At 42.1% G+C, this 19,942-nt stretch overlaps 1 protein-coding gene across 1 annotated transcript in view; it reads left to right on the top strand.

Moving 5' to 3' along the window:
• rftn1b (raftlin, lipid raft linker 1b) overlaps nt 1–19,702 on the top strand; it is a 77,786-nt gene extending 58,084 nt beyond the window's left edge. Inside the window, exons 8-12 of the mRNA XM_086038852.1 lie at nt 1,847–2,065; nt 8,096–8,205; nt 12,293–12,396; nt 17,147–17,222; nt 17,681–19,702. Of these exons, the coding sequence (XP_085894978.1) occupies nt 1,847–2,065; nt 8,096–8,205; nt 12,293–12,396; nt 17,147–17,222; nt 17,681–18,220 (1,049 nt within the window). The 3' untranslated portion in view covers nt 18,221–19,702. The remainder of the gene's footprint in view (nt 1–1,846; nt 2,066–8,095; nt 8,206–12,292; nt 12,397–17,146; nt 17,223–17,680) is intronic.
• Nucleotides 19,703–19,942: the final 240 nt, after the last annotated feature.

Genomic DNA, 19,942 nt, shown 5'->3' with positions numbered 1-19,942 from the left:
GTGATTGTGACTGTGTATGCGTGTGCGCCAATCTTTTGTCGTCTCCAATTCTGCTGGTCCATCTGGTCAACTGTGGTTCAGGTGCACTCACTAACCGCCTCCATCATCTGCTCGGCACTCGGCCGGCTAACACTGCTTTTGTCGTCTTTTCCCTCCGTGAGTGCAAGCAGAGCGAAAAATATTTCCGCCAAAGTAAGAGAAACTCCCGCTTGGCTCGTCTTTGATATGGGGACACGTGCGCTCTTTTCTCTTCTCCCTCCCGAGGCCGTCTGCATTATGTATACGCTTCCTCTTGATGTAAACAGCGAGCCGGCGGCAGAGCCTTTAATGCATTATTCACTCAGTCTAGCCGCAAATTAACTTACAGTGTAAACGCTCCCTCTTAACTCGCTGCATTCCTGGAAAAACAATTGCAGGAAATTCCGAGCTGCTTTTAATTCGCCGCACGTTTGGGTCGGAGGGAAGAGAAGCGACAAAGGGGGATCGGGTTTTTGCAGATCAGCACATACGTTTGGGTCGGAGAGAAGAGAAGCGACAAAGGGGGATCGGGATTTTGCAGATCAGCACATATCGCGGCAGTGGAGCGTATGCTAATCATACGGAACAGTCGGAGCAAAGTCGCAGCATGCCAAAAGTTCTGACTTTGTTTTAGTGAAACCAGTGACTTTGGAGTCTAACAGTTATGCCAAAAATTACGATTCAGTCTGCACTTTGAGTTGAAGTCAGGGATTCTGTAAGGGAACAAAACTTCAAACTTTTCCATTTTTTTTTTAATGAACCAATTGACTACAGGACTTTTCACACGGCACTTACGGCACCAGTGCAAGCTTGCCCATATTTGGAAGTGTTGTCAACAGCCAACCAGGAAGTATCGAGGAGGCTTTTCCCGCCGTTTGGTGCAGCAAAGTAAGGAAAATGTGAAACAAAAGCATGAATATTTTCTTCTGAAACTCGACTTTAAAGTGGAAGTCAACCCAAACATATATTTTTTTGAGAATATGTTCCCAGCACGGCCACTAGTTGAATCACGGCATTCTGATTAAATTTGCGTTTGTGGAATGTAAGTTAAGGAGCAAAATGCACTCATTTTTCGCCATTTCTGGGGGCGGCTATTTTGTCTCCTGTCGACTGCAAATGACATCACAACTGCTCACAACGACCAATCATGGCTGACCTGTTTTCTGAATCTGAGCCGTGATTGGTCGTTGTGAGCAGTTGTGATGTCATTTTCAGTCGACAGAAGACAAAATGGTTGCCCCCAGAGTTGGCTAAAAACGAGCGGATTAACATTTATTCCACAAACGCAATATTTATCAGAATGCCCTGTTTCAACTAGTGTGCTTGCATAGAACAGATTCTTGAAAAAAAATGTTTGTGTTGACTTCCCTTTTAAGTCAGGTTTGTAGGAATGTGCAGAAAGTCACCGCTGCATATGTACTTTTGATTCAAGGCCACGGTTTTGTCAAGTAAAGGAATCAAAATGGAACACATTAGTATCAATCTTTTCTTATTAGGAAAGTGAAACCTGACCAGGTTACAGTACACATAGGCATGTATTATTTATCTTCAGAATGACATAAGGGTGTAACTTCACACCAAAAAACAAGGTTTAGTAAAATGCAAAACTTTCGACAATTTTCTTGGGGGAACTTGCAACATCAGTAGTTTTTTTTCTTAACAGGAAACTGAATCCTGATGCTCTAAAAACATCCTCTTGCTAACTTGCAGCAGGTAACAAAGTCTGAGTGTGTTGAATGATACCAGAAGTGACAGTCGGACCCTTTCTAGCGTGCGCTAATAGCTACAAACGTGCAAGACATTCCATGTCCGTCTTTTGTCTCCGCAGGGGCTGAACTTCTGGCTTTGTATAACCACCCGGCGGTGCGTGAGGGCGGCACGGTGAAGTACTACACGGTCAAGGTGCCGCTGCGGGTGCATGCCGGCATCAACGGCGGCGCTGACGATCTCCGAGAGGTGGAAGCCAACTGGCTGGATCACATGACGCAGCACTTTAACAACGGAGCCTCGCTGGTGGACGGACACTTCCACCTGGGAAGCGTTGACGGTAAATTTTATGGGTGGTTATGTTGGTGTGTGGGGCAGGACACAATGTTGTCTGAGTTTTCTTGCTGGCATGCAAACTATTTCCTGTTTGGGTTCTTTGGCAGGCTTTGGGGGACAAGGCAGTGAGAGTAAACAAGTTGTTATTCATTCATCTGGCAAAGTGAACGTCTGGAAACACAGATTATGAAGTTGATAACAAATGAAAGCATCCTTCCCAACTTTGTGTTGACAAAATAGCAGTCAAGTTTATTATAAGAATTAAAGCTGCAGGTAGCAATTGGACCTTCTTCACATTTGCTGGGTTCCATAGTGGGAGTAGTACAAGCCCTGGAATTTGACCAAATTGTCTGATTCTAACTAAAATGGCCGACTTCCTGGTCAGGGTCAGGCACGGGAGACTTTTTCAAGTGTCGACATGTCCACCGAATTGAGTGGATCTGTGACCCTGGCGTCAGGAGCAAGGTTATTGTAGTTAACAAAAACTAACGAAATAACTCAAACTAAAAGTGAAAAAAAAACATTTTTGTCAACGAATTGAAATAAAAACATAAATGCTTTTTAAAACACGAAAACGTACTCAATCTACATCTTACGTTTATAAAACTAACTATAATTTTCCAAGTGTGACTGCTGCGCAGTGATTGGCCAGTCAGCATTTGCGGGGGTGTGGCTTTGCGACAAGGTTGATAACAAAAGCTGTATCAAAAAGACATAAGATCACTTTTAACACTGTGAATGGAGCGTGCAGTAAGAAACCACTCTTTATTTGCCCCAAGAGACATTTACGTGCATAGGTGCAGCTGTTTTGCTTTGCAACAGAGTTCAAATGGGCTAAGATGTTAATTAACTCACCTCCATCTGTGAACGATGGCCACCATGAATAATTACAGTTCCTATATGTTATGTATTTTTTTCCAGCAATGGGAAAAGCAATGTATATATAAGAGTGAGGATCCTGGTCACGGAACGAATAAAACTTGTAAGTCACGGTATTAGTAAGAGTGCACGTTAGCTTACTTTTAGCAAACAAACCTCAGTGTCATGTTCCCGAATTGTGACCTTTTCCAGCAAATGTTCCAGCACCTTCGCATCTTCCATTTGATCCGCTTTGTTCCAGAGAGACACATGAGAGCGAGTGCGCCGCATCAGCGCATCACCGCATGTCCCTGTGGTCCTTGTGCACGTGTGTTGTCATGGTGACGTGGCATGAGAGAGCGCATTCGGGCCGTTGTTTGCATACAGACGTGCACACGTGTGTGCGTGTGTTAGATTAGGCTGTGTGTGGTCATGTTTGAATGTGTATTGTATTTACTGCATTAATGTGTGCGCGTGTTAGTTGAGGTTTGCGGGTGTTGAAGTGTGCGTGTTTGTGCAAGGGTGTGCGTGTGTTCGTTTTGTGTGTCTGTCCGTTTGTATTTGGGTTCCCGTGTGCGTACCTGTGTGTGCGTGTGTGTGCGTGCGCATTTGTGTGGATGGGGGTTTTGTGAATGCTAACGTGTGTTTGCGCGCGAGTTAGCGTGTGTCTTCATGTGCGTGATTGTGTGCGCGTATGCGCGCGTGTTCGACTTTGCATGTGTGTGGAGGGTGTGCGTGTTTGTGTGCGTTTGCTTGTATGTGTTTTCATGTGGGGTTCGCTGTGGCCGCAGGTAATAAAAACATATTGAATTTACTCAATGCATTAAAAATGCATACACACACAAACAAACACAGAAACACACATACATACGGGCACACACACATTGCCACTGCCTCCCCAGAGTGGAGTTTCCTTAGGAAGGGACAGCAGAAGTGCAAAACGGGACTGTGCCTTTTGTTACCCGAATAGCTTAATCTCTCTCCAGAGCTGCTGTGAGGATTTACAGCCTTTTTCTTTCCTCCTTCTTTTTTTTCTTCTTTCTTGTCACACACACGCCTGAGCAGCTATTCAACATGCGCCACACTCAGCGATCTGAATTTGGGCAAAGATGACAAACACGCTGCCACTGAAATGAGCCTACATGCATTTTTTTTTTTATGTCATAAAACAAATTGCAAATTGATCTTGTGAGACGTTCACATGCTTGAAGAAAACATAGGAAGTATGTCCATCAAAGGATTGTAATGCATTGAAGAATATCATACAAATCCCCACCTCTAGATATTAAAAATAAATAAATGTATCAAATGAGAAATAACGAATGTGTTATGTGTGTATTAAATTACAAGTAATTCAATGTATTAAAATTGGGTGAATCATTTTAAATGTATTTTTAGTTTAAATTAAACGAAGGTATTACGTTCAGATTAAATGAATGGATTAAAAATAAATATGTTTTTAAATGAAAATCAAATTTATTTTTAATAAGAATCAAATTAATACATTAAAATTATTTTTTTAATTAAAATTGAATGAATGTTTAAATCAGTGTATTACATTAACAATTAATTATATTGAATTAACATATTAAAGTAACATTAACATTAAATTCGGGTTCTTCGAGTGTACTTGTTTGTTTTTTTTTTACATAGTTGAAGAACACTATAAAAATAAATGTTTACAAATACAGACACTGCAGTGTTGGACTCCACAGTCTGCACTTAGCTGCAGCCACTCACACTGACTGCCCTCAATCTCCCCTCGAATAAAGCTGACCTCCTCTTGACCACAGCCGATGTGAAGATGACTCCGACTGATGCGTTCAGTGCCGCTTGGTTTCTGCAGTTTCCTACCACTGTTTAAGGCAGGCGTCACCAAGTCCGGTCCTCAAGGGCACCTATCCTGCATGTTTTCCATCTCTCCCCGCTGCAACACACCTGATTGAAATGATCAGCTCCTCAGCAAGCTTTTCAGAAGCCTGATAACGATACAGATCATTTGGAACAGGTGTGTTGCAGCGGGGAGAGATGGAAAACATGCAGGATAGAGGTGCCCCTGAGGACCGGACCTGGTGACCCCTGGTTTAAGGTCATGGAGCCACAGTCTCCTCTTTGCTGCGTAGCTCCATTTCCTTGATTTCCAAATACAATGCGTGCCAGCATCCAGACTGATGCAGCTGCATAACAAACATCTACATTGTAAAAAATAAAAAATAAATAAAAGAAGCCGACATTTATGTAGCGACAAGGCAACTGAGCACTGAGCTAATCCTTTTGTTACACATCGCAAGCTGTGTAGGACTAGCAAAGGATTAGCATCCATCCACAAACATTACTGTCGCTACTGCGCCATTTGCCTACCTTTTTATTATCATCTATGGCAGGAATTAATCATGATTCGATTGTATTAATTAATTTTGGACTATCTTTAACTACTTGAGACGGTCAAAATAACAAACACATTGTCGCTGTTGGGCGGAAACAGCACGTTTTCATATTGATCGGTCTCCACGTGCATCTGTTATATTTACAAATGATGACTCAATCTAATGATACAATGTTAAATGACTTACAAGTTACATTTCATGAAAAATAATGTTTTTTTTCTTTTCCCTGACAGTGATGTTATTGTTCAGTATTGCTTGCTGCCAATCTGTGGCATCTTGTTGCCAAGGAATTATGTTGAAGTGAATTAAGGATCTTTATATAGTCCAAATCTGGGCACAAAGGAACTCTCTTGAATGAAGAGCTTCATTTAGACAAAAATAGTGCTTTGTCACCATCTAATGACATTTGGGTGCAGAGGAACTCGGCTGTAGTGAGTTGCTTCATTTAGACAAAAGTAGTTAGTTTTGGCCATCTTTTGGTATCTACAGGCAATCACAGACCTTTTTGCGGGAAGGAATCCATTTTTACTATTCTCGGCCATGGGAAATCTGCCCAGCAACAGGTATTACCAGCCTGACTGCCAGCTGCTCACGCACGCATACACGCACGTTGACCACATCCGTCCCGTCCTCTGTGTGAAATATAAATGAGCTGTCAGCGCCGGTCCCGGCCTCCATTTTGAAATGGGCAGACATGACCTGGTCACACGCTGTCTCAGAGCCTTAATGCGCTCACACTAATGAGCACAAAATGATGTATATTTCATTTTTCATTTCACATGGTCATTTATTGATGATTAACCACCCATAATGCATTGCTCCGACATCAAGCATCAGCATTCACCCAGCGGTGCGGCTTTCCTCTGTAAATATGTGTCACTCAGAGGGCAGATCTCTGTCAAGGCAAAACAAAATCCAGAGCCAGCTCTTGCCCCTTTCACGCTGCCTTCCCGGCAAATCGAGGTTTCTAGATTGTTTTTTTGCATTCATTCTGAATCTGAAACAATGGTATATGTAATATAGTAATGTATTTAGTAGTATTTATGAAGTAAGCGTTAAGTTCAGCAACAGGTAGAATTGTTTTTCTGAAATATAATCGCTCTAAATTACAATTCATGGTAAAATCAAAAATATGTTTAGTGACACACGAAGCCAGCTCTGATTAAATTTAGCTGTTGACCAGTGTAATGAGATACCACGGTAATCTGGAAAAAGTCACAGCGACACGGGGGAAAAAAAGACTATGGTGGGCACTGTGAAAGGTGAGATGTGGGGGTATTGTTCGGTTTTCGAGATGCTAAAGGCCAAAGAATCGTCGCAGCTGGGCTTTTCATATGTTCAAGGCACCCATAGAGAGACCATCTAATTTTTGCCGTTTTAGTTTTAACCCCTCCTACATACTAATCAAACTCACGAAAATACACTTACACTTAATGAGACACACTTTTTGAAGACTTAGGTGGCTAGCATATAACATCACTTTGCAGAAAGGAAAAGAAAACTCTCGCTCATACCATTATTTAAATAGGTGGCAAAGAGTGCTTGCTTTGAGCTGTTTGTCACTCCCAGTTAAAAGTTGACTGTAAATTGCACCCATAAAACAAAAAAGAATAAAATACCAAAAGTATAAGAAAACCAAATCATTTTTGGGGGGGTACCCGATCCCCCGTTATTCGGCCGTATAGTGTTAAAACCCACACAAAAGGCATACTTTGGACATTTTGCCATCCTTTCTGTCAGCGTACCAAGCCGAGCGCTAAAGTACATGTAGGACACAGTGCAGCGTGTTGATTGGTTGACAGGGAATGGCCACTTCCAGAATGGGTAGAGGACCAAAAAAATGTCAAAGTCTGGAGGCTTGAATGGTATGGAAAGTGGAGGTCTTGGGGGTCTGCAGTGAACAATGTCTGCGATTGAGTGAGCCAGCAGATGTCTGAAACGTCTTCAATTGAGAGTGCAGCAGCCCTAATTAGGTTTTGGGGGGCATCTATATGAATCCCCTCGCTGTCTGTCTGCTTTTTTATCCTCCTTCCTGTCGCTCCCACCGCTGGGACCGCCCTTCCCACCTTACATCCTACCCCTCCCCCCAACACTATTATTGGGGTCTCGTAATGAAATGTGGAGTGTCTTGTGTTGCGTCTGGGCTCCGGCAAACTGTATTAGTGTGGAAATGGCAAGGTAGTAATGAGAAAGCACTCAGGGCCAGCCCGGATAACCGCGCGCGTATGCGTTTGTGTGTGTGTGTGTGTGCGTGTTTCAAAGGAATAACAAGAGCGAGGGGGGTGGGTGGGGGCAGGGGTTGTGGGGGGTCATGAAGGCCAGTCTGTCTGGGATGTGATGTAGGGGAAATGCATCAGCATTGGAGCATATTTGAGATCATGTGACTCAGTCACCTCTGTTGCACTGCCTGTTTCCCGCATCGTATCCTATGTTAAAAAAAAAAAAAGGGAAAAAAAGCATCCACACGGCTTTAGACTGCCCCTAAATGGTCACATTTTGCCTCTAATATTTGAGACAGTGCAAGTGTATTTTTCATTTGTCTGCGCATGTGCAACCAGTGCATTTTTATATTTTAAAAATTATTATTTCTGTATTTTTCAGATTATAAGTCACACTCTTTTTTTTTTTCTTCATCGTTTGGCTGGTCCTGTGACTTATACTCAAGTGCGACTTGTATACAAATATTAAAATTACAGCAGGAACTGGCACCCAATATCATGTTGACTTTCCGTGCATTCTTCTTCTTGCTTGTTTATGGCCGCTGTGTCTTCCTTGCTTCCTCTCTGCAGATCTGCTTCCCAAGTCAGTGGAAAGTGTCTTCGTGTTCCAGGAAGCCAGCGAAGGCGAGGCCAACACCACCTACGACGCCATCGTGGTGGAGCAGTGGACCGTCATTGACGTCAGTGCACTTTTAGCATTTATTCTGATTTGGACAACAGGAATTATGACAATACTTTGCCCGTGGTTCTTGTCAACTGCTTGCAGTGCGTGAAATGTCTTGATTTCGTATCATATCTGACAACAACATGGCAGGCAAAGCAAGAGCTCCATTGATTTTGAGTGGTGCCAGTACCGCACACAAGGTACAAGTTTCACATCGAATCATTTAGCTCGTCATTGAGTCCCGGTGACAGGTTCAGTCCTTTTTTCTTGTTAATTCACTGTTTAAATGAGTGATTTGTGCAAAGTGGGTTCTTGCTATCGAAGCAATCTGGAGCCAAATGTGCTACTCGATGTCAGAAAGCTTAGTCTTAGAGGTCCTCCAATAAGATAAAGACCCAAATCACGCAGGTAAAAACACCCCTAAAAAAGTCTGAAAACAACACATAAGGTTCTTCTGAAGAATCCTAATTTTCTTTCTTTAATGCAACGATACCAACCATCGTATTATTTGTACATTTTTTTTGTCTTCTTCAGTACTTTTGTTGGTTTTAGGATTGTTTTTATTCTTTGTGGAATGAAACATTGAAACATGCAGTACATCTTATTGACATATTGAGTGCGTGTGTGTGTGTTACTCGCAGTAAACAAGCCCTTATCTGCTCCCGATAATATCTTCCGTCAGCTAAGGTTTGGTGTTAAAATGGATTTCTGTCCAGTGTGTTTAAAAGGTGCGTGGTTGCCTGCTTGTCCATGTGTGTGCTATATACCGTATGTGTGTGTGTGTGTATACAGATGCTATCGCGCTAATGGAATTTAGACTTTTCTAAGTGTGAAAGGACGTTTCCTTGTCCCAGCAATTCACTTTTTGTTCGCTGGTGTGCTGACGTTCTTGACGAGCTAGTAGGGAGGCTACCTCGTGAAAGTGCAGCCAATCGCCTAACCAGTGAATATGTAGATCGTCAACCGAAATCATGGCTTAAATGAAAATCAACCCAAACATAATTTTTTCAACAATATGTTATATGCAAGCCCACTAGTTGAAACGAGGCAATATGATTAATATGAAGTAGGAGTTAAACAGCAAAATCCACCCGTTTTTAGCCATCTCAGGGGGCGGCCATTTTGTTACTTCTGTCGACTGAAAATGATATCGCACACCCTCAGGGCTCAGATAACGACCAATCACGGCTCACCTGTTTTCTGAAGAATAGCTATGACTGGTCGTTGTCCGAGCCCTGAGGGTGTGCGTTGTCATTTTCCATCGACAGAAGTGACAAAATGGCCGCCCCCTGAGATGGCCAAAAACATGTGAATTTCTCATATTTCATAAACGCAATATTAATCTGTGTTTCAACTAGTGGGCCTGCATAGAACATATTCTTAGAAAAATATAGGTTTGGGTTGACTTCCGCTTTAAGTCATATTTTGACAAAAAATGTTTTGTTTTGTTTTTCTTTAAACATCTCATGATGCTGGCCACCTCTGATAAAAATCGGCTACTTCTTTCGTGAAACAGATCGTTCAATTCTATACCGTGAAATGACATTATTATTAGTAAATATAATATAATTAGAATGTTTTCATGTTTTCTGGAAAAAAAAATGACTTGGGCCATTATTTTAGGAGGGTGAAATTATTGTACATTATATATTACATTCTTAGTTGATTTGTTTTTCATTTTTACTAGGTCACTACATTGGGCCTGATTCATCAGTATACCCCCCCCCAAAAAAACTCCATGTGCTTTACAGGCAAATGTATTTTTTTTTTATCAGTCAATTGAAAGCACTTTTAAATTGTAATAAAGAAAAAAAAAATGTGGACTTTACTCCAGTTGGTCATTAGTAAGAATGCATACCCTCAACTAGTTTTCTTCTACATTAACATTGTAATACGGTTTCATGTTATTTAGTTGAAGTCTTACGAGAATTGATATTCGTTTAACTTTGGCTTCTATAAACAAGACACATAAGCGACCTTAGTTGCCCCATTTGCATTCCTTTTCATCTTCATCACACTGTTCACTTGAAGTGCTTCTCTGCTCTCTGAACTTAACTCAACGGTTCCAAACCACTGGGAAAGCTTTACTTCATAAAAGAAAATTTTTCCTTTAAAAAAAATCTTCGCCGTTAATCCCGATTTTATGAGTCTAAATCCATTGATTGAGCGTTACATGAGGCTCTTAGTGGTTGCCGGTGAGCGTTGCTCCTTCCTTCTTATCGAACCAGCAAAACCTGACAGGCCGAGCGCGACCTCTCACGCTGAGCGCCGGTGCAAATTAGCCCCGCTGCTATCTGGGTCGCCCCTTCTCTCACCTCGGCCAGGAAGAACTCAGATATCACACACCGCAAGGCATGTGCGACGTGCAAGCTGGCGGCGTGTTCGTCGCCAGCGCGGAGGACGTTTCCCGGCAATGAAAGACTACACCGGCATATACGCAAACACACACAAAATGAAATCAAACGTGTAATACCTTTTACGCTTTTTCTCAGTATTTTTGAAAACCAAACTCCCGAAGCCCGAGCAGATGTCTCATCTTTTAGCAAAACCCAATGAAACTCGAAACTCTCCCCATGAATAAAAATGGAGCTGCAAACGAACACAAAAACAAGTTGAACTTTGACGTGGCTTGTGACGAAGACGAGGTTTTCTGATTTGAGGCGAGGGTTTTCGCTGTCGACATTTGAATGCAGAATGCGTGCAGTTGTTTACTTGCTGAACACGTTTGCTGCTTATCACTTATTTCTCTTGCTTGACATTTTTATGTTTATTTTCCCGCTTTCCCTCCAGGCTGCGTTTGGCTCGTACGTCACCCAATGAGTTTGAATTGCGTTTAAATCTTTGTGATGTTTGACATTTATTGTGTTGTCTGTTTGCGGGCCTCATTACCTTTTTCCATTTATTTGTCTTATCAAAGTGTATTAATTCAGACTTGATTTGCTTCATTTTCTGTTGCGGCTACTAGTTCCTTTTATTACGTTTTGGTACGTGCATTTCCACATCCGTCATCTGGGCAATTTACATGAAAAATGTCAGCATTTCATTTTATTTCACACACTTTGCTCACTGAGAAGTCTCAAATATTCCCAGATTTAAACTAAGTCACGCTATACTTCAGATAAATCAGAGGCATCAAATGATGTGATAATCCCACAAAATTACAAATTAATTCCACTAAATGACTCCAGATTTTTACATATTTACAGGAGACAACCTAAAATCTTGCGAGAACGCCACTAAATCACACAAGACTTCAGCTGAGTCACGTTATAAAGCATCAAATGTTGCACCAATTATAATCATGGGAGACATGCTCAAATCTCACCAGACTTCAGCTAATTCGTGGGTTGAAAAATACAAACTAAAATCTGACAAGACTCTGGCTAAAATATACATTACGACTCATGAGAATTCAGGTAAATCACACAAGAGTTCCGTTACATCATGCCAGGAAACATACATACCCCCAAAATTTTCTGTTCTGTTCTCATAGATTAAAATTTAATCTCACAAGACTCCTGTTAAACCTTATGAGACTTCTGTTAAATTTCGAGATTTCTGCTAAATCCCATCAGACTTCTATTAAATCTCACGAGACCTCTGCTGGATCCGACGAAACTTCCGCTAAATCACGCAAGACGACCCCTACTCTCAAGACTTCTGCTCTTACTTTGGAATACACATACACTTCTTTCATGAAAATGATTTCCTTAAATAAATATGTGGCAACAGCCTGATAGTGAGCCACGCCGTGCCAAAAAAAAAAAAAAAAAAGCAAACAGCAGCGAGACATGAACCACAAAGTGAGCAGTTTCACTGAGCGGCCTGTTTGTTCAAGGTTTTAGTGTGCTGACAAACTCTTGTCATCAGCTCAGCGTGTTGCTATGTTGACTCATAGCAACCGGGGATTTTCTGCGGCGCTTGATTTTATTTTTCCAACCTTTGCAGCAAACTCCAACATGATACAAAAGCCTTGACTAAAAGCACCGATTCGTTTAATCGTACGCGAGAGTTGATGCCGTTTCAAAGCCTCGCTTGTCTTATTACGGCGCTGCACAATGGAAGGTTGATTGTAATCGGCGCTGTGTGTCTTTTTCACACAGGGTTTGCAGGTGAAGGCCGATTATGTTCCCCTGCTGCAGTCTTTGGCCATGTACGGCTGGAGACTCACCTGTGTGCTGCCGACACCTGTCATCAAGACCAACAGGTAATCGCCCCCTGCTTGACATTTGGCAGCAGTGACGCCACCTGCGATTTTGGGAAAATTCCGGTCCCGAAGCTAGTTTCACTTAGAAACATCAATTTTGGCAGCTGTGTCTATCAGGAGTAGACTCACCAAAAAGTCTCAATGAGCCATTTTGGATGACATTTTGGTTACAAGTGGCCATTTTAGAGTAATTTCCAGTGAGTCTTCAAATACGAACTTGTGAGTTGGGTAGCATAGCCTGTTTTTCTTTTTTCTTCTTTTTTTTCAATTCAGCCGCAGAAGCCAGTTTTACATAGCAAAATGAAACTTAGTAGCCACGTCTGTCATGACTAGACATCCAAAAATGACTCAAGAAGCCATACTTGAAAAGACACAAGATGTTTTCTATTTTGCCTCGAAGCCCAGGACATTTGCTGGGGTCCTTCAAAGACAATTTAGTCCTGAAGAGTTTGTCCACTTGCTACAAAATGTAACATTCTTTACGATGATCATGAGATGGACAATGATAAATTGCAAAACATTTGACTTGCATGCCGGTGAAGTTTAATGACTCGCCTAAAATGCAAAATTATCATTGAACGCCACAAGGTCAGAGCCACTTTTACTTGGCAGCATGAAATTTGGTAGGCACGTCTATCACGAGTAGACCAACCAAAAAAGGTCTCAAGAAGCCTCCGAAGACACATCAAGTCTGCAATTTTGTTTTGAAATGACTATTGTAGGGTTCTTTTAGCCATTTCCAAAGCCTTTAAAGGCAAACGTTTCCACAAAATGAAAGATGGGTAACACTAATTGTGCAACACTTTTTTTTTGTCTTTGTCTGTGTGCCGAGCATGCCTATGACATTTGAAAACTCTTACTGGGTTATCTCCTCTCACGCTTATTTGTGGCTGCACTGACATTTCTCTCCACCATCATTTGGCCTAGATTGTATGAAGTGGAACATAGCCAGCTTGCACACCTTGACTTGAGTTGCGGTTCAAACAAACTTCCTGCTTTAAGACGTTGACCTAAATCTGCTTCTCAGTAACTTTTAAAGCAGAGCAGTCAGAGGAAAATCTCCACGCGGAAACGCTTTCTCGGCTAAGCCCACACTGACACATCGCTCGTGGCTGCGACGGCGACGACGACGACGACGACATCCGCTTTTGGTTAAGAGGAGTAACTTGGTGACATAAACATCATGTGTGAAAGCTTCTACACGCCTAAATGAAAAGCTCCTCCACTGTAAATGCTGCGGTACTCAAGCCACTTGAAAAACTGAAGCCGTAGTTTTAAGACAAAATCAAACGATCAAATGTTATCACGTTAATGCCACGTTTACACGAGAGCCTTTTCCTTTTGAATGTGGCTTCTCGTATTTAGATGATTAGATGCCCCGAAATGTCAGTTTAGTTTCCGTAAGTGTATCACGGTACCAATATTTCGGTATCAGCCCACCTATACGGCAAGCACTTTTTTTTCTTCCAACCCAATCGGTTGTCATCGGCGCCTAAAACAGTTCGGTCAGTCCATATTTCCGCTGACAAAAAGCTGAGGTGTGTCCCACTAATGGCGAGAAGTGTTACATATTTCCATCAGCACGCTGCCCAAGTGTTTTCTTTCCTCTTTCACAACTGATTCATTATCTCACAAAGCACACCCCACCCCTCCCTCTTACCCCGTTTACACGCAAAGTACCTCCATGCCGCAACACAACGGGGCTAATTAATCAAGCCGGCCTAGATAGAGTACAACAAGCAGCTTATTTCTCACCCGGCCGGCAAACAGTTTGATGATACATTTCACTCCGATGCTCATTAGCCTTGTTTGCGTGGCGGCTACCGCTCGCTTGCTCATTGAAACAACATGTCGGCAAACGGCTTTTTTTTTTTCTTGTTTTTGTCTCATCTGAAATGGATGATGCTAGCGGACGCTCTTCTGGCGTCTCCACGCAACATTAACCCAGACGCTCGTCTCGCCTTGGCTGCATTCAATTAGTTTAGCTGGTGATTACATTTTGGAGCCATTAAGTCATTTCTCATCGTTCGTCAATAAAACAAAAAAAGACGAACATGTATGGCACACACACACACACGTTTTGTTCGATTATTAAGACAACAAGAAAGATCAAGTAGACTATTAATACCAACGTTGTTTTTTTTTTAAATTCATACTTAATTATAATTTATATAGGTTTGACAAGCTGTGAAGACATGTTGCCGGTGTAAAGCTTGGCATCATCGTCCTCGAATGTATTGGGCTGAGATGTCAGCTAAAATTACAAATGTTCTTACTAAAACCTTTATATGATATCGTTTGATATCAATAGATTTTTTTCCTTTGGCCTGGTACACACATAGAGACAATCGGGCTGTTTGTCCTGATTTTGCCCCCTCCGGGACAAAGACGTCAAATGCTTGTCTATCTTCTGACTATCTTATATCTTATAAGATTGTCCCATGTGATAATTCTTCTGTCTGAAGTGTGTTAAGAGCTGATTTGTCACAATAATTGGGTCCGAAACGAGTCGGCCAACAATCTTAAATATTAAACGTTCAATCGTTATGACCAAAAATGTGTCGGACGGCGCATCCAATGGAAAAGGGGCTAGTTGAGTGACTCCAGAGTGCTGACAGTAATAGACCGGAAAAGCATCCATGCTATTTCCTGATTGGCCACTAACCACTTCCAAATATTGGCAGGCTTGCACCGGCGCGCCATCAAGAAAACAAAGCGCAGTATGAAAAAGCTTCAACTACCTTGAACCGTAATGCCTGTAAACTGTAGCTGCTCAAGTGCCAAAAAGAAACAAGCAACGTCTTGTTTGACTTTGCCGGCTTGTGTCATACTTCCTTCCAAATTAACGGTGTTCATAAATAAAATAGCACCGTCAATTTAGAAGTAGATCAGTTATGAAGGACCACGGTTGAGTGCAGACGACAAACCTCAAGGACAAATCTTAGTGTGGACTCTATTGTTGGTTTTAGGTGATTTTCAATGGCTTTTTTTTTTGGGGGGGGGTTTGTTTTTTAAGCCTTCTTCCATGTTGCGGTAGTGCGCTACCACCTCCAAGTCCATTCACTAGTGAATCGATGTGAAAGTCTAGCGCAGCAGAGTGTTGTTGCACAAAGGCCTGTCATTTCCTCAACAAGCCGGACTGAAGTTTCTGCTGGGAAGTCGCACTCGCTTTTTCACCTTTGATTCCGCAGGAAGCCGTCTAGCATTCTTGACAGCCCAGAAAATAGCTCACAGAGAGAGCGCGAGAAGGCCGCTAATGGAAAAAGAGATGTTTTGTGAGGCTCTTTGGGTGGTTTATGTAAGAAGTCTTGCATCCATCTTTTTTCATGTTGCGAGAGGGAAGATTTGCGGCAGGGCTGTTAATGTTGCTGAGCCGTCATCGAGCAGCCGGCGCTTTTACTCGTGGGCGGTGTGGATGGCTCCGTCTTAGCCCAAAACAGCAGGACGGAACATGAAAGCCATAAAGCAGAAGCAAACAATAAAGCTGTCAAAATCAGCCTGTAGCGGCCGATTTATAAGGTTTTCTTTTTTTTTTTTTTTTTTTTTTTTTTTAAACTGAGCAGACGTCTCGTTAATGAGAGCGTCGGAAAGAAAGAATGAAAGGAGCAGGATCATAGAGGGGTGCCGACCCAAAACCTGACACGGGCGCATGTGGAAGCGATAGAAGCTTTTGTAAGGTGGGAAAGACGCTCAAAGACAAATTACAAAATGCGTCGCTGGCGTGAAAGTGGCGCTGACAAATGAGAGCAGTTAAGAGGGCCCGGTTCCGCAAAACCAGCGGATAAGAGTAGCCGGGAAGTCGCCTGTTTATCAAAAGTCTAAAATACAGACAGGAACCGAGTTTATCTTGCTACAATACTACAAACAGTAGGACTAGTCATTTTGAGTTCAAAGAAAGAAAAATTAAGTTTAAATAAAAGACATTCAAAATACTTCATTTTTCATTATGTTTTATTTTACAAAGAAATCGTAATCGTAAAATCGGGTTTAAGAGAAAATAATTGGGATTCTCTTGTTAGGCAAAATCGAGCAGCCCTATATTCTCGTATCGCGTGACTGAGAATAGCGCTATGTACGGAGGCATGTAACTGATTTCCAAAGTTAAACTTCTTTCAGACTCTGATGCTCAATAAATTATTTTATGTTCAGTCCATGTGCACCCTAGTACCAAATGACCTAGACACTTGTCCGCAGGCCGGTAATTGATAACCGCTGCTCTAAAGCACTTTGTCTGTGAAAGGTGATAAGGCCTTGTGTGAGACCTGGACACCTAAGGATTTATTCTCAAGACAAAGATAGTAATGCTGAGTCATCAAGTAAAACCCACACATCATATTTTCAAATTGCTACCAGAAAAATAATTCTTGAGCAGGTTTGGTCATAACTTTTGGCTTGGATGGCAAATGTATCCAAAGCAATTTGGCATGAAAGTATGGATTTGGAATATTTCTTCAGTTCTGTCATTTTGAATAGTTCATATACCCTGGAATGGAACAACTACCCCAGAATACAAAACATCTTGGGTAATGAAACTAGAAGTGGCCTGCTAACCACCGAACAAACATAATTTCCAACCATGGCAGAGATTTGTGTTCAACCTGAAAAAAGTGGCATTGCCTACCATCCTTGACCGTTGATTTGTTGTTCCACTGACTTAATAAAAAATCTGCTAAATTCATACCAAAAAACATAGAACCATTTTCTCTCAATGTATTGATCATGTCATTCGCTCTTCTTGTGCCCTCTACAGCGATGGCAGTCTGGCGACCAAACAGATTGTGTTCCTGCAGCGACCCGTCTTGAGCCGGAAGCAGAGGGAATCCAAGGTACACGACCTCACTTTTCTCTCATGGTTTCCTTGACTAATGTCATAGCTCCATGGCCGTTTCCACGCAGATGTTTTCCCTTTTACACCAAATACAATGGCCTCTCTGTGAGCATTATGGTGAATTCCTCAGCAGTGGGCGAAATGTTTACAGAAGTAGAGCTTCACATTTTTTGGAGATGACCCCGAATAGTAGTGATAACCCCTGAAGCTAACCTTTGCGTGAGTGGAATGACATAACAACACGGTTAATAGGCCAAAGATTTAGGAGATAGCACGAGTCAACCAGATTTCCTGTTTCTCTGCACTGTTCACCTTGAAACGACAACTTCTCCCCGCTGACCTCACCAGTCAGATTTGCTTCAGTAGACAGTTGTGTCTGTGTTTTTTTTTCCTTGTAAAATATGTACCGTATTATGTCAAATGTTGCCACGCTAATCCAAACTTCCCATGTTGCAGAAACTGATCTTCAAACCTCGCGGTAAAGCCAACAAAAATGGCATCAAAAACAAAGATAGGAAGACAAAACCTAAACCGGAAAAAGACACAAAGATTTCCAATCACGGGGAAAAGGTTGGAAATGAAGATGAGGGGAGGAATGGAGAGAACGAGAAACCAGACGAGCAAGATGGAAAGATTGAAGATACGAGCACCGTCACGGTTGAAACTGTCCAAAGGAAAGAGGAAAGAGCTGAAGTAGTAGAAGAGAGAGAAAAGAAAACATCTGTACTTGACGAAGAGGTGTTGACAGAGTCTTTGGAGAGGACGGATGCCCAGGAAGTCACAGAGCCTACTGCTGTTGACGAAAAGGAGGACGCAATCGTGGGCGAGCAAGAAATTGAAGCTTTCGTGGAAAATGGCCTAGAAATGGACCAAGATGAAAATGAAGATAAACCCGATCAGCACCAGTGCAAAATTGAAGAATCAGTTGGCCTAGATGTCAAGGACAAGGGTATGGTGGCGGATTCACAAACGATAAACGAAATCCTACAAGAATAGCCCGGAATTGTGGAAACGCTACCTCTAAAACCTTAAACTCGAAACAGGGTTCACGCCGAACATTTTTGGGACTTGGAGCATCGACCGCTAAATCTGCCATCTTTCATCCACCGACTCTGCTGTATAACCACACGTGGTGAATGTACCATGCATTCTTGGAGGACCTGAAGGAATTTGATGAAGATGCTCAAACTAGACTTAGACCTAGAACGAGAGATTTCAGTCTGGTAGCTGGCAATGCACACCCACGGCCTTTAACGGGACAGGGAGTGTTACCCGGCTGATGTACGCAGAAAAACATATTTTTGGACTCTCGTTGATCTCCACTTGCTTTTTGGACAAACATCCAAAAAGATGACGAACCTAAAGTCTAAAGACAACGACAAAGAACACTGGCCAACCTCCGTCATACTACTGACCGCCTAAAGACAGAAAAGACTTCTGGTTCATTCGCTTCTGTGTGATCCGAAGTGTTGCCTTGACTTGAAGGCCAACACTGGTGGAGGGATTTGTTTGCGACAGGCAATCCAAAGTAGCGTCAAGAGATCTTCGGAGCGATACAGCGTTGACGGCTACACTCACCTTGCATACAGAATGTTCCGAACAAGCAGATGTGAAATTCATGGGAATGCGATGTAGCTTTTACTTTTGAGGAAGTATTCCCACTTAGTGTTCCTCATCAAGTTTGCGGCCATCCACCAAAAACATTTGTCAGCTATACCATTAGCTGTGAGCTAAAGGTTAGCATTATTTGCATTTGTGGTGTCTTAGCTGTGGGGTGAATTCAAATACAGGGAGTCGTTGGTTTACAACTGAGTTAAGTGGCTGCGTAGCTTGAATTTGTACGCAAGTCAGAACATGCCGAAGTCAAACCTAAAATCATAAGTACAGTAAATACCGGTATGAAAACAATTCTAGGTCATGAATATGGGACCCCTGTATATGGATTGGGAAGACGGTGTTACAGTAAGTATTTAATATCTTTTCAAATCACTGTGGAATCCTCTGGTATTGTACAACTGTACAGGGGTATACCCCCCTAAATTGTGGTCCAATTATGAATTGTGTGATTTTAGAGGTTCTACTTTCGTAATAAATGGCGTCCTTGGTTTATGACAAATTTCTGTTCCAACACATCGAGTTACCTTGTGTATGAAATGCGCTTTATAAATAAAGCTGACTTGCCTTGTCTTCCATTGACGATGTAAGCTAAATTTGTATTCAAGTCTATCAATTTTTCGGCCACAAATATAAAACAGTCCAATGAAAAAGATGAAGTATGACGCTAAATCACGTATTCTCACGCCACCGCGCAAACGATCTTATTGTGCGCCATTCGTAAACCACATATACTGTCAAAACCTGACCTCTGTTAAAATGTATCTAGCTGTCACCTTGTCCTACCAAGGGTTTGATATATTTGCCACTAAATTTCACTTGACAGCAACCCTAAAATAAAATAATGAACTTTTCTGAAATGTACATTCATGCCGTGAAACTGCCAGTCTGTGAATTGAGCGAAAGGAAACAAACACACCAGGTGCCCGTGGTGCATAAAACGAAACAGGAATGAATTGGCTCGTTTTAAAGTAATAGCTGTTAGCGTGGCTTTTAACTCCGACTATTTAAGCGCTCCTCAGCGGGTTTTGTTTGTAACAATAAGTGAGTCGGGAGATGGCGTTTGGTGGCATTGTGCAGTGAAAGGCGGGACAGCGGGTGGGT

Source organism: Filicampus tigris, chromosome 8 (genome assembly GCF_054856515.1).
Source record: "Filicampus tigris isolate MCC_2025a chromosome 8, RoL_Ftig_1.0, whole genome shotgun sequence".
In the NCBI taxonomy this organism is placed as follows: Eukaryota; Metazoa; Chordata; class Actinopteri; order Syngnathiformes; family Syngnathidae; genus Filicampus; species Filicampus tigris.
Note: the sequence above shows the minus strand (reverse complement) of the source record. Positions and strands in the feature narration are given on the sequence as shown.